Source organism: Rhinolophus ferrumequinum, chromosome 2 (assembly GCF_004115265.2).
Source record: "Rhinolophus ferrumequinum isolate MPI-CBG mRhiFer1 chromosome 2, mRhiFer1_v1.p, whole genome shotgun sequence".
NCBI classification, from domain to species: Eukaryota; Metazoa; Chordata; class Mammalia; order Chiroptera; family Rhinolophidae; genus Rhinolophus; species Rhinolophus ferrumequinum.
This window is the reverse complement of record NC_046285.1, coordinates 60,352,620-60,368,111: the sequence shown is the minus strand read 5'-3', so window position 1 is coordinate 60,368,111 and position 15,492 is coordinate 60,352,620. Positions and strand designations below refer to the sequence as shown.

Sequence of the window (15,492 nt, the reverse complement as noted above, 5' to 3'; positions counted from 1 at the left end):
TTCTGAATATGGGTAGGTTTGTGTGTTTAGAGTGATGAGTTAAATCTAGTTGACATGATTTCAAATGCTATTAAATGTGTTTGTTTTAGATTTTAAAAAATTTATAATTTTTTCCTTACCTTCAACACTTGACTGGTTGTTTGAAAATCTACAAGAAAATAAATTCTTTCTCTGTTTAGTTTACAGATGATCCAACTCTTGCAATTTGTAACGACAGCGGAGGCTCTGTTTTTGAATTGACATTTAAGTAAGAGTCTAATGGACATTTGTTGACAAATGAAAAGACTAGCTCTAGTTAATGACTTGAAGTTGAACACGAAGAGGTCTGGAAAATCTATGTGATTGAAAATAGGTTATGGTTCTGTATTACAGTTACCTGGGGAGGCTTATAGAACATACATAGTTCCAGGCCTGGTCCCCCGTAATTCTATGGAAGTAGGTCAGAGTTGGGATTCTAAACTCCTACTTCTCAGGGGATTCATATGCGCTGTCAGGCTTGGGAACCATTCTGGAGTATTTCACTAATTTTGGTTTATGCCCCAGGCCCAGTTGATTATAAAACTCTAATGGCCAGGTGTAGAAAGGTTTTTATTGCCTTGGAATTGCCCTACTTACTCTTTAAATAAGAGCAAAAACTGTCTTGATACATGGAAGAACACTTATAAAGCTGAGTTAGAAAAAAAAGTAGAACATAAAATTCAATGTGTATGATGTTTCCATAAGTTCTTTAAAGTAGGGACTATGCTTGTTTCTTGTATTTCTTATACTTTCTAACAGTGCTGAGCCCAGAGTAATTGCTTAAAAAAGACTATTCAGCTAGTGTTTATTGAGCATGTCCTGTGAGTAGGCGTTGTTTTAGGACCAGAGTTACGTCTGTAAACCAGACAAGGTTGCTATTCTGATAGAACTTACATTCCAGTTGGGGAGGGGGTCGGGAGACAGACAATAAACCAACACAAATGGAATCATTTCAATAGTTATATGAGCACGGTGAAGAAAACAAGATAGATCAGTGTGCTGGAGTGCACTTGAGGGTAATTTGGGGAGGCCCCTCTCAGAAAGTGACATTTGAGCAACGAGCTGAATGGTAATGTGACTAACAAATACAAAGATCTGGAAGGAATGTTCCAGGTGGAGGGACATTCGAGCACAAAGGCTTTGAGGCAGGCACAGATGTGGCTTGCTGGGGCAACGGAAGGAAGGCAGGTGTGGCTGGAGTGGGACTTTTTCAGGAACAACAGCAGTGGGAGAAGGGGGGCGAGGGCCAGAGGCAGATCATATAGGGCCATTTAAAACATGGTGAGACATGTGTATTTTAGTTTATGTACAGTGGCACGCCATTGCAGTGTTTCCAGAAGAATAATAAATCTGACCTATCCATTAAAAAGGTCATGCTGATGTCCTGTGGATTTGGATGGCTGAGGGGCAAGAGGAGTTAGGAGGCTATTGTGGGTAGTCCAAGCTAGAGATGATAGTAGCTTGGGTCATTGTGAATTGATTCTGAATTTTTTTGTTACATTTTCAGGAGAGTGATGGGAGTGAGAACGTGTGAATCTAGATGCCTGTTCAGTGGTTCCAAGGGTGAAGTGTGCTGTATTGAGCCTCTCCATTCTAAGCCTGACTTGAAAGATCATCCCATCACACAGTTTTCCTTATTGGCCATGGCATCCCTAACCAAGGTAGGTGCATTTAGAAGATGAAATGCAGAACGTTTAGAGGCTTTGAATACCAAAAAATTTGAAATGACAAGAGTATTAAAAATATTTTTTTGCCCTAAAGATACTGGTCATTGGATTGAAACCATCCTTGAAAGTGTGGATGACTTTTCCCTATGGACGAGTGAGTAAGCCTCTCCATTTTATTGGCTAAAAGACCATGTCCGGAGGTTGGGGAAAAGGACTTGTAAGTGGTGAATTCTGTGCGATTGTCAGAAAACTAGGCAGCATGAAGTCTGTGCTCCAAAGATCATTGTCTGGACTTGATGTGACCAAAGCAGCATCCGATGGTGACGAGAGCAGTGTTCTGGCGATCAGGATAGCCATACTTTTCTACCTTTATTGCTCTAAGTTTTTCTCTTATAAACAGCTTCTGCTGAGATGCTGAACACCCCACCATAATATCCAGCATTAATTGCTACTGGTATTTAGTCTGGGGGTACCTCTGGTATTTGGTTCCTGCCTCTGGTATTTTACTTTGGGGGTGATACTTCCTTGAAAGTATTTATGCACACCCTAGTGTCCCCTTTCTTTCCTGCTTGGCCGTTTTCATAGAGTTGTGGTCTTCCAGTGTATATGTGGGTAGAAGTATTGATGGGATGGGATGGAGAATGATGGTACAGAACTAAGGCTAGTTCAGACAGCAGCCCCTATACGGGGGGAGATCACTCTTCTGTTTTCTTATTGGTACTCTGTGTACCTCTGGGCCCCAGAGAAAGCCTGGCAAAGCTGACTTAGATTGCTGTTAATGTTTCTTAGGTTAGCTTCATTGGCTAATTGAAGTTTATCATGATGGCATGTGATTGCATCTTTTTATATATTTTTGTTGGTATTTTTTCCAACATTTTATTATGAACATTTTCAAACAAATAGAGAGGTTGAAAGACTTTTACATTAAACATCTCTATACCTAACATTAACATTTAAATTCTACCATTAACATTTCACTGTACTTTCTTTATTATATATCTGTCCATCTCTCTATCCACCCATCATAATGTGTTTTTTTGTGTGTGTATATTTCCAAGTAAATTGCAGAAATCAGTGCTGTTTCCCCTAAATATTTACCATGCATATGATTAGCAGGAGTTCAATAGTTATTTAAGATTTTCCTTTGGTGTAAAATTTACATACAATGAAATGAAGTGCACAGATCTTGGATGTACACTTGCTGAACTTTGACAGATGTATATATTTTTGTGACCCAAACCTCTCCCCAGATACAGAACATTACCATTAACTCAGAAAGTTTGCTTGTGACACTGGCCAGTCGGTCCCTGCTGCTTAGGCTATTTTAAGGAGAAACTGGAAGTTTTATCAAGTAACACTAATCAGATGCTATTTTTAATCAGAGTTGTTTCTTTGTCCTTCTGTCTGTTAACTGTAATGACTTTTTAATTTTTTGGGGGCCTTCTCCTCCCTTAGATGGATCCTTCCAGTGTTCCATTGCTGGCCTGGCACTTTGTGGCCGTGCATAATTACGTGAACCCCATGCTGGCCTTCTGCAGAGGAGATGTTGTTCATTTCCTTTTGGTAAGTCATAATATGATGCTAGACCTGTTATAAAGGCCTGTATCATAAGATTTTCTTTTTCTCATTCACCGGTAATTTAATACTGTGTCAAAGAAATACGCTATCATAATTCTTTGGTGAGAGAGTGACCTATTTAATTTTTTATTTAAGGCTTTAATGGTTAACGTGGAAAACAACTGCTCACCCTCCGCTCCATGCCCTTTCATGGTGTATTTCTCAGTCCCATCTCCTTTGGCTAACAAATAATGAATGGTGTGTGTGTGTGTAAATATATGAATGTGCATATGTCTGATGAATGGCTTACCTATCCACCTAATGTTGGCATTGATCATTCATGGAATATTTTCAACATATGAAAGATACGGAACAATTTGGTGCTGTCTTATTTGCACCTTCCAAATGAGGAAACCGAGAAAGAATATGTGATTTGCTCTTGCTCACACAGCTGTAAGAGTGGAACTTAAGCCCGTGGCTCTAGCTCTCATGCTGCTTTTGCCAGATCTCCCTTTCTTACACGGGAAGCGACTTAGTGAAGTGAAAATGGGAGTACACGAAGGGCCCACAGTAAGTGGTGTCGGTTGTTTGTTAAGGTTATCTGGTAAGGTCAGTACTGCAGGTGATGAGACTAGGAGAGGAATTGGGACTTAAAGGGAAAGGAAGACATCTGGAACACTACTACGGGGAGTGTAAAACAAAACTCTTTGAATTGGATGTCCTGAATTTCTGGGAGGTCAGGTGTACGTTGTGCTGTCTCTCTTCTTCAGTGCTCTGTCACTTAGGAGCAGAGGTGGAGAAAGCAAATTATAAGGATGACTGAAGGTTATAGAGTGTATGTGTACAATATATAAATCAAATATTGACGTTTGAGGTTCTTTGGGGAAATGTTTTGTTGTTCGAACTAAACTATTATACAACAACTTTTTGTTGTATAATAGTATTATACACCAGAAAAGTCTAATTTTTGTCATTGTAACAGCTATTTTTTTTCTTTTGATGAACTTTTTCACACCATGTCACCAATCCCATTTTATGCTTTAACTCTACCTAACTGTAGTCATGGATGTGATGGAGGTAGGTTGTTCTGAATTATGACAGAGTTAATATTACATTACAGCATTTGCTAATACTGACAACTAGACCGCTGAACAGATATGCCTTGGATTTTGATACAAATCATTGTGTGATACTTTCCATCATTTGTGTAGTAGTTTCTTTCATTATCGGTATTTTTGGCTTATCCATACTGTGAATGCAAATCATTTTCTAGGTGGAGTATAATTACGTATCTAAAAAAGTCCCTCAAATACTAGCTAATATTTAGGTTGTTTTTATTTCGTCATCAGGTTAAGAGAGATGAATCTGGAGCAATACATGTTACTAAGCAAAAGCATCTTCACCTGTACTATGACCTCATCAACTTTACAGTGAGTATTATTCAGAATATGTATCCCCATTTATTTCACTTCATTGTTTTGAGTCCATGGTGTATTAAAGCTACCAGGATTTCTGCCATGAACCATGACCTTTAGGATTATGTAAAATATGGAGAAAAGTGAAGTCATGCGTATATTGAATACAGTCTGAGTTTGGTGCGATGCCACATTATTTTTGTTGTCTTTCAACCTTGTGTCCTGCTGAGCAAGATTGGCAAAAGTTTTCTTTAATGTCCTATTTAACTCAAAGGGGTGTTCAGAAGAATTTAGATGGGTTTTTTCAGGGCCATTGCCCAGCTTTACTTATAAACACATTTTTATCCTTCTGAGTTTGTCCTGATAGTTTCAGGCATTTATGTAACCTATTTTTTCTTGTGGCTAAAAACTTTGCAGAGTTCTCTTTCTACCATGCATCTCAGTCCTGAGTGACATTTTGATTAAAAAAAAGTATTATTTGTTTTTGTGTCAATTTTTTCATTTTCAAATAGTGTGTTAATTCTGCAGTAGTATAATTATAATATCTCTGGGTTTCAATCATTAGTGCTTTTAGCACTAATCAATAGCTGGTATCCAGTGAAGCATTCTGTATGTGCGTAAATATAGATAACCCTAAATATAACAGTGCCTCATTTTCCCAATAAAAAGTCTAAAAAAAAGTTTTTACCCCCCAATTTAATAATACACAAATTTTTAGGATCATAGATGAAATAGATCTTTTCTTTATATGATTTAAAATTTAGTTGCACATTGCCTTTTAATCTTACATACGGACTACTGATTTAGAAATAATGCTTTTTCTTACGCACATTACACAAAATAATTTTGTTCCACCTCTTCTCATGCATATAAGATACCAATATCTTTGTCATCACTAGAACCCCTCGTTGAAATCACCAAACACAGTTTTCTAGAATTCATCATCATCATTTCTGTTTTAAGATGTTTGAGATACAGCACTTTTAAAATTGGCCTATGATTCTTTACCTGGAAAAATTTCCCCCAACCACAAGGAACCTTCCTCCTAACAATACCACAGTCAGTATTTTCATTTGTCCTGTGGCTTATCCATGATGTAACCACTAACTGCCTTGCTCTGTAAATTACCTTTAAAAGGCATGTTTACAATAATGTCAATACTTGTAATTGTGAGGGATTAATCTCAGGAATGACTGCTAAACTCTTAACATTCTTTCTCTGTCATTCGATCTCTGTTTTAATCAGGTGTTCTTTGAAAACATTAAAAAATTATTACTGACTGAGGTTGTATAAGGCTAATAAATAATGTGTCTTTCTTAAATGGTATTTTGTTTTCTAAAGTAAAGTAATCAAGAGAGTACCTTATAGGAGCTCTTTGTAAAAGATTTAAGTACCAAACTGTGTTTTCTGAGAGAGAATTTTTTTTTGGAAAAAAAGCCCCAGAAAAACAAAACCCCTTATAATAGCCACTATATAGTGATAGAGTATATCTTTAGCATATGTCAAAAGAAAATAGAATCATTTTCAACTTGGTTGTCATTGATATGGTATTATGCAAATAACCTCTGACAACATGCAATATCATCTAAATAAACCAACATGAATACAAGAGAGATAAAGTGCAGGGGAAACATTTTATTCCATCTAATTTAGAATTCTAATTGAGCAGTTTTTAAAACATTATTTCTTGGAAGGGATTGAGATTCAAAAAAATATATTTTGAAAATAAATCTCAAATATAACCTAAGAAATTTATCAAAATGGCATCCTTCAGAAGATTTAAAAAATTATTATTACTTTCAAAATCATAATAGTACTTATTAAACAAAATTCAGAAGATAGGAATAGAGCAAGGAACTCTCCTAATAATTTTTAGGAAGGTTTTGAAGGAAATACATACTTTAAAGAGCTTCCATTTTAAAATATGTATTACTTAAAAGCTAGCAATCATCCTTTGACCACCTAAGTTTATGAGATTTAATTTGTTCTTTTGTTTTATTAATGTCATTAAAAAACAGAAATGCAAAGTTTGTCACTTTGCTTAAGTCATTTGTGCCAATGTACCTTTTAAAAAATGTTATAAAAGCCAATAAATCCTGTAATATATTAGGTTGGTGCAAAAGTAATTGCGGTTTGTGCAATTGTTTTTAACCTTTTAAACCGCAATTGTAAAGATCTTAGGTGACCTTCTTTTAGACTATGAGAATGTCATTTTAGCACTGTCAACCTCAATACTATGTTATGCACCTGTTGTTCTCTGGGCCGTTTACTGAGTACTTCCTGCTGTGATTGTGTTGTCATCAAATTATTGAGCGGATAAAGTCCTCAGTGTCATTTCATTGAGCGGCCAGTCTTCTTGTTCTGAATGAGGGCATGGGATGGGCCTCATTTTTGTTTTGTTGTGTGCTTGAATTGCAGTGGATAAACTCACGCACAGTTGTACTCTTGGACAGTGTAGAGAAGTTGCATGTGATAGATCGGCAAACTCAAGAGGAACTGGAAACAGTGGAGATCTCAGAAGTCCAGTTGGTCTACAATAGCAGTCATTTCAAATCACTAGCAACCGGAGGAAATGTTAGCCAGGCACTGGTAAGCATAACCCATTAGCTTAGTGTTGATTTGATAAACTTGGTATTTTGTTGTTGCTTTGTTTTAGAAATAGAAACTCTGAAGCATTGTCTTTATTTCTTGAGGTGTTTCCTTAAAAGCCACGAGGTTGAAGTGAATGTGGGTGTATTTGTCAGTATTCAGGAATGTGAACTGAAATAATAATAATAATTCCTGTTACTTTCTAGTGGCTGTGAGCATTGATGACTTTGCGAGAAAGAAAAGATTCTTTAGGAATAGCAGATAAATGAAATGTCAGAGCCTGGAGGGAAGGAAGACATAAAAGTTTTGATCTTAGTACCAAGTTTACTGTATTTTAAGCAATGACGATAATGGCCTTTAGCAATGGACACAAATAATTTACAGTTAAATTACTTTGAATTGTCATCTCATGTTTCCTAAAATAGTAGTCTTTAAGCAGGAAATTTAGACTATTGTGAGGATACCCTGGGTAATTTCTTGAAAAAAATAGTAATGATGGTCATAGTTAATGTGTCTGCTGCATGATATGTAGACATTGCTCAAATCTCCCTGAGATAGTAGAACTTCAGAGCATAGAATATATATGAAAGAGTCTTCCAGCCTCAGAATTTAGAAACCAGGAAATCCAGAGTAACAAATGGTAATGCAATAGAATTCACAAAAGTAAGAATAATTACTGTCTCACACTTAGATATTTTGTTGTGTCTGAGTGGCTATTAAAAATACTGTTAGACTTTAAACTTGCACTTTTGGTTTAGATAGAATAATGGGAATTGGATTTACTCTACTGTCTGGGGAAAAAAAAGTCAGAAACAGAAACAGTGGTTTTTAAATTACTGGATACTAGGTAATGAAGGCTAGTGATCCCTGACAACATGGAAAACAAATGACATGAGCCCTATGATTATAGCATTAGCCTTGAGAGAGTTTCCAGGCTGTGACACAGGGAGAAAGAACCCACTTGGAGCGTGGAGGACTCCATGAGTTGAGACAGAACTGAGACTATGGGAAGACAAAGGTGGGCTGAGCAGACAGAGTACTGGAAAGGAGGGCATGATACAAAGAGTCCCCCTTGGGTATTCAGCAGACTACTACTACCCAAGGCCAGGGAAAGATTTGAAAGGTGAAAGATTTGAAATATTTGAAAGGTGTAGAAGGAACTATATTCAGTGCTCCCACCGGCTTGTTTACACCAGCCAGACGGAAAACTTCATGATTCATAGAGCATTGGGTAGAGTTCTCAGAGGCTCTTGCCTCAGTAATGGGGAATAATTAGGTTTAGATTAAACATTGCTCTGAGCCCCACTAACAAATCTTGAAAACAAGACCAGAAAGGATCAAACCGCTTCCAACTAACTTAACTCCTCCCAAAACAAAGCACAAGAATGTTAATAGGAATACAGAAATTTCCACGACCCCACAAGGTAAAATTCACAATGTCTGCCATCCAATCAGAGATTACTAGGCATGCAAAGAAGAAGAAAAACACAATTTATAATGAGGAGAAAAATCAGTCAAAACTGACTTAAACCTGAAACAGATGTTAGAATTAGTAGATATGGACATAGCAGTTATTATTATTATTTTTTAATTTATTGGGGGTGACAATTGTTAGTAAAATTACATAGATTTCAGGTGTACAATTCTGTATCACATCATCTATTAATTACATTGTGTGTTCACCACCCAGAGTCAGTTCTCCTTCCATCACCATATATTTGATCCCCCTTACCCTCATCTCCCACCCCCCACCCATAACAGTTATTTTAATAATATTCCATATGTCCGAAATGTTAGTTAAAAAGATGGAAGATAGTTAAAAATATGCAAATCTAACTAAAAACTACAATGCTTGAGATGAAAAATACACTGATATTAACAACAGAGAGTAGATATTGTAGGAAAAACATTAGTGAACTTGAAGATGCAGGTTTCCCTTGCTATCCGAAAGTAGAGTGTTGCTTTGAAACCATTTTAAAGCTGAAATGGCGAAAGTGAAGAAGCAATTACCATTAATTTATATGGAAAAATTTTTGAGTGTTCCCAAATCCAAAAAAAACCCTACCAAATTGTACCAAATATGCTTAACTACATACAGTTTTATGCTAAGTGTAACACCCTTACCAAATTCTCTTAGGCTTTTCTGATACCTTAGGACACATCTTGCTAATGGATGCACAAAATAAATCAAGATAAACCACAGATGCTCATAGACATAGGTCAAAGCTATGGTGGCTTGATGCTGAGATGCTGAGGTGTTTCCCAGAGAAGTAGCTTGGAAGGACCACTCTAGGTACTGGGGTGTGCACTGCCTATATTACAGCTTGCTACAAAACAAATGTTGAACACTATTGTTACTTTTTACCTTTTTTTGTAAAAGCAAAAGTCCTTTTTGGATTTCTTTTGGTAGTGAAAACAGGTACTAATGTAGGTCTTTTGTAAAAATGATGTAGTGTGTCATGAACTTTGAAAAAGTAAGGAATACCTGTGTAGCAGTAGAATCTAAAATAAAATATAGAGAAAAAATAATTTAAAAAATAGTGTTAGTGACCTGTAGACAGCATCAAATAGCCTAATATATGTGTAGCTGGAATTTATGAAGGAGAAGAGAGAAAAAATTAGGAGAAATAATGGTCAAAAACTTTCCAAAATTATAAACAGACACATTCAAGAAGCTCAATGAACCCAAGAACAAATAAAATAAAGAAAACCATATAGACTGATCAAAGTGAGCGGTAAAGAGAAAAATATTAAAGCAGCCAGAGAAGAAGACACATTAAATGCAGAGGAGCGACAATAAGTATGAGAGCAGATTTCTCTTCAGAAACCATCTGCAGCAATCTCTAGAGAAGATACACCAATGGCCAATAAGTTTAACAAGATGCGTAACATCATTAATCATTAGGGAAATGCAAATCAAAACCACAGTGAGATACCACCTCATGCCCACCAGATGCAAAAAGGTGAAAGGGATTAAGTACAAATTGTCAGTTACGATAATAGTCACGGGGATGTAAATAAAGTACAGCATAGGAAATGGGATATAGCCAATTACATTGTAATAACTGTGTATGGTATCATAGGGGTGTACTTATTGAGGTGATCATTTATAAGGTACTATATAAATGTCTGGTTACTATGTTGTACATCTGAAACTAATATAATATTGTATGTAAACTGTAATTGAAAAACTGAAAAAAAAAAAGACACAATAACAAGTGTTGGTGAGGATGTGGCAAAACTGGACTTGTCATACATTGCTGGTGGAAGATGGTATAGCCGCTGTGGAAAATGTTTTGTCAGTTTCTCAATCTATTAAACATAGATATTCCATATGATCAAGCAATTCTACTCGTAGGTATCCATCCAAGAGAAATGAAAGCATGTCCACACACACATTTGTACACAAATGTTCATAGCAGCTTTATTCATTATAGCCAAAAAGTGAAAACAATCCAAATGTTTCCCAGCTGGTAAATGGATAAACAAAATGTGGCTTAGCTGTATAATAGAATAGTATTCTGCAATTTAAAAAAGGATGAGCTATTGAAACATACTACAATAAGGATGAACCTCAAAAATACTATGTGAAGTGAAAGAAGCCATATGGAAAGACAGCATATTGTTTGATTCTATTTGTATGAAATGTCCAGAAAAGGTAAGTTTATAGAGACAGACGTAGATTAGTGGTTACGTGGGACTAGGAGTGGAAATAGGGTTGAGTGGAAATGGGTCAAAGGGATCATTGTGGAGTGATGGAAATGTTCTGAAACTGGATTTTGGTGATGGTTGAACAAATATAAATTTACTAAAAAAGCTACTGAATTGTACACTTAATGAGTGAATTTTATGGTATGTAAATTATACCTCAATACTGTTAACAAAATCAGTTGACTGTTTAAAAGAAAAATAATGTAATATTTATGATAGGTGGAAGTAATAGCATGACAAAAATAGTAATAGTTTCAGGGAGTGGGGGATGCAAGTGTATCATTGTAAGGGTCTCACATTATACATCTAATAGTATAATATTATTTAGATGTAGATTGAAATAAGGTAAAGTTGCATATTGTAAATACGAGAGCAGTCACAGAAAAAGAAGTGTAACTAATAAATCAATAGTAGTGACAAAATACTTTAAAAATATTAAATGCAATGAAACATAAAAAAAGAAGAGATAGTAAAAGTAGAAAACAATAATAATAAAATAAAATAATAAAATAAAAGATAATAAACCTAAACCCAACCATATCAATAAATACAGGAAATGGAAATACTCTAAACATTTTAATTAAAATGCAGAGATTGTCTACAAAAAACTCACATTAAATATAAAGACTTAGGTAAATTAAAAGTAAGAAGATGGAAAGAGATATCATGCAAACATTAATCATTAGAATGGCTATATTAATATCAGACTAAGTAGATTTCAGAGTAGGAAATATTGTTAGAGATAAAGAGAAATTTCAAATTGATAAAATGGGGTTGATTCATCGAGAAGACATAACAATCTTAAAGTTAAGCACCTAATAACTGACCTTCACAATATATGATGCAAAAACTAACAAAACTAAAAGGAGAAAGAGACAAATTCACAAGTATAGTTTGGAAATTTCAAAACTCCTCTCTTAGTAATTATTAGGATTAGTAGACAGAAAATCATTAAAAGTATAGAGGACTTAAAAAAACGCTATGGACTAACTTGACCTAACTGACATTTATAGAATATTCCATCCAACAAAAGCAAAGTACAAACTTTTTTCAAGTGCACATGCAGCATCCACCAATATAGATTATATGCTAAGCCATAAAACAAGCTTCAAGAAATTGTTGAAGGAACATTGGGTAAATCTGGAGAAAACTCATATATTTGGAGATTAAATGACATTTTTATAAATAACCCATGAGTCAAGGAAATAATCTCAAAGGAAATTAGAATATATTTTGAACTAAATGAAATTACAACATCAAAATCTCTGGTCTACAATTAAATCAGTTTTTGAGGGTAATTTATAGCATGAAATAGTTACATTAGAAAGGAAGAAAGAACTCAAATAAATGACCTAAGCTTCTGTCTTAATTAAAGAAATAGAAAAAGAAGAGCAAAATAAAGTATATTGAAGAAAAAAATAATAAAGATGAACACAAATTGCTTAAATAGAAAATGGACAAACAGTAGAGAAAATTAAATAAACTAAGCACTGGTTCTTTAAAAGATAAATAAAATCGATAAACCTCTAGTGAGACTAATCAAGGAAAAATGGGTAACGACGCAGTTACTAATACCAGGAGTGAGAGCAGTAATATCACTATAGAGCCTATAGATATTAAAAAGATAATATGAATAACTTTATGCCAGTAAATTCAAAAATTTAGATGAACTATAAAAATTCTTTGGAAGGCACAAATTACCAAAGCTGACTCAAGAAGAAATGGAAATCTAAGTGGCTGTTCATCAATTCAGTAAATAAATTTCATACAAACAAACTGCAGGCCCAGATCGCTTCACTAGTGAAGTCTGTCATATTTAAGGAAAAAAATAACACCAATTTTACATAAAAGTCTTTTTAAAAATAGAAGAAAAGGGAGCACATAACGTTTTGTGTGAGATTAGCTTATGTCTAATAATAAAACCAGACAAAGACATTACAATAAAGAACACTACAGACCAATGTCCCCCTAAGTATAGGAGCAAAAATTCATAATATATTAGCAAATAGAAACCAGCGATGTATAACAAGAGTAATAAGGATCAAATGCTCATCCAAGGCATGCCAGGCTGCTTTAACATTAAAAAGTCAATGTACTTCACCACATTAGTTACTGATAAAAGAAAAAAACATAATATCTCAAAAGATAAAGGAAAAGCATTTGACAAAATTCAACATCCAGTCCTGATAAAATTCTTAGCAAACTAGGAACAGAAGGGAACTTCTCCAGCCTAATAATCAGGGCCTCTACCAGAATCCTATAGGTAACACCATACTTGAAGTATTCCCCAAAACCAAAACTCCTGATTCTGAGCAAACTTCTGAGAAAATACAGAAGACAGAGGAACATGTTAAAAAGATTTCTTGGGGATGCAGTTAGCAAAATCCAGATAGGAAACTCTATGGAATAAGTGTTCCAGCTTCTTCAATGAATAAACTTCATGGAAAATAAGGGACTGAGAGAGGGGGCGGCAAAACCTGTAGATTAAAAGAAACTTATGAGACTTACCAGCCAGCTCCAGCATGTTGCTTTGTATATAGATCTTGATTCAGACAAGTGAAATGTAGAAAAAAACAAAACAAAGCATACAACAAAAACATCAACATTTGACATTCGTGAGACAATTTGAAATCCAAACACTGGTAGGGTATTTGATATTGAGGAATGATTGTTAATTTTTTAAAGTATGTTAATGAAATTGTGGTTATGTTAAAGACCACTGATTTTGTATGCGTATATTGAATTTTTATAAGTGAAATACTCAAAATCTGAGATTCATCTCAAAATTATACTGTGGGACTATGATGGGACAAGATTGGAGATGAGTTAACAATTGATGAAGGTGGTTAATGAATGCATGGAGTTCATTATTTTATTTTCTCTTCTCTTGTATATATTTTTAATTTTCCATAATAAAAAAATTAAGAAAAATTATCATAGTTACCTGTTATTGACCACTTACATATTTTGGGATATTTATAAATATGAATGCATTTAAGCCTCATAGAAACTGTGCATGGTTTTCAAAGATGTGAAAACAGTGTCAGAAGTCTGAAACTTATTTTAGGTCATACCTAGTAAGTGACAGAGCCAAAGTTTGCAACCCAGATTTATCAGACAGTAGGTTTTGTTTTCTATTTTGCTGGGCTATGCTGGCTCCCATATACTATGCTGCTTTGTCTTCCTGTTTCTTCTTGTGTTTTTTGTTGATATTTATTTTAAAGAACTTAGAGGTACCCCTTTCAGTCAGCCCTGTTCTATGCCAGAAGCAGTGCCTACCTTTCATCCAATAATGGGAAGGTTGCAACTGTTTTTCTTTAGATTTGGAAGTTGGCATGTTGCTCCATTTTCTGCCTTCTGAAAAATAAAAATACCCTGTGTAAGCAGAGAATTACTTTTTGCACTTTGTCTTTTCAGCCGCTTCCACTTGACAGACTGGCACTTGGTTGACATTCTTTTCCCCACTCACTATGGGACGGAACCATGTTGACCTAAAATGTTGTCTCTGTGATTGACATTCTTCAAAACTTGATGAGACTTCTAATTCATGTAATCTTTATTTATTTATTTATTTATTTATTTATTTATTTATTTATTTATTTATTTATTTATTTTTACAGGCTTTGGTTGGAGAGAAGGCTTGTTATCAATCCATCAGTAGCTACGGTGGTCAAATCTTTTATTTGGGGACCAAAGTAAGCTCTTCCACTCTGTGACTTGGCATTTATTTGTGTTAGGATAGTCGGGGCTACAGGAGGTTGCTGGTAAAGAGGGTAGTGCATTACAAAGTGAATATTGATCATAAAACTTTTAGGGGTTAGATAGTCATGATTTTTAGCTAATTAATTTATTTTCTCACTTTTAGACGTACTTTTACTTTCATTTAGATTCTAATAGGATGCTTATTTTCTTGATTCAGGGATATACTTTCATAATCTGCCTTCACATTTATGGTTTCATGACTAGGAAGATACCTTATCATGTACATTTGTCATGTAATTAAGATGTCTGTAGCTTAGATCAGCTTAGGATATATTAAAATGCATTTGATTTAGAATAGAATCACTGAAATAGGAACTTTTTGTATAGCAGTTTGTTCCTGTGCTTTTTCTTTTAACTTAACATGCAGAAATGTTTCTTCCTTAAGAAAGTTCAAATATTCCCAAGCCAGTACAGGGAGATTGGACGTTCCTTGTTCCTTGTCCATCGATTTAACTCCTTTTTAGACTGTGGACTTACTAATGCTTAAATATTTGTTTGATTTACTCTTTAATGTGGGCCCTTGAAGACCCTTTAGTAAATCCTTCTAACTGTATTGTGAAAAGTTTTTACTTAAAGAGATATAAAGTGAGATGTAGGACTGGGGCATATGTATCTCCCAAACAAGTTTGTTAAAGGTAGTTATTTTAATTTCCTTCTCTTTGTTTTCCAGTCTGTTCACGTGATGATGCTGAGGAACTGGAGAGAGGTGAGTGCAGAGTAATTTCATATGTCAGAGCTATTGAGTTGATAGCATTTAATAGTTATGTTTTGAC

General features: G+C 34.9%; 1 protein-coding gene across 5 annotated transcripts in view; it reads left to right on the top strand.

Annotated features, from left to right (window-relative positions):
- The window catches only part of VPS8 (VPS8 subunit of CORVET complex), a 253,883-nt gene that overhangs the window by 60,836 nt on the left and 177,555 nt on the right, over window positions 1-15,492 (top strand). For all 5 annotated transcript variants that reach the window (XM_033091442.1, XM_033091449.1, XM_033091415.1 and 2 more), the window contains 8 exons: window positions 180-247; window positions 1,526-1,679; window positions 1,780-1,839; window positions 3,141-3,248; window positions 4,592-4,672; window positions 7,076-7,246; window positions 14,578-14,652; window positions 15,390-15,425. In XM_033091442.1, coding sequence (XP_032947333.1) covers window positions 180-247; window positions 1,526-1,679; window positions 1,780-1,839; window positions 3,141-3,248; window positions 4,592-4,672; window positions 7,076-7,246; window positions 14,578-14,652; window positions 15,390-15,425 — 753 coding nt within the window. The remainder of the gene's footprint in view (window positions 1-179; window positions 248-1,525; window positions 1,680-1,779; window positions 1,840-3,140; window positions 3,249-4,591; window positions 4,673-7,075; window positions 7,247-14,577; window positions 14,653-15,389; window positions 15,426-15,492) is intronic.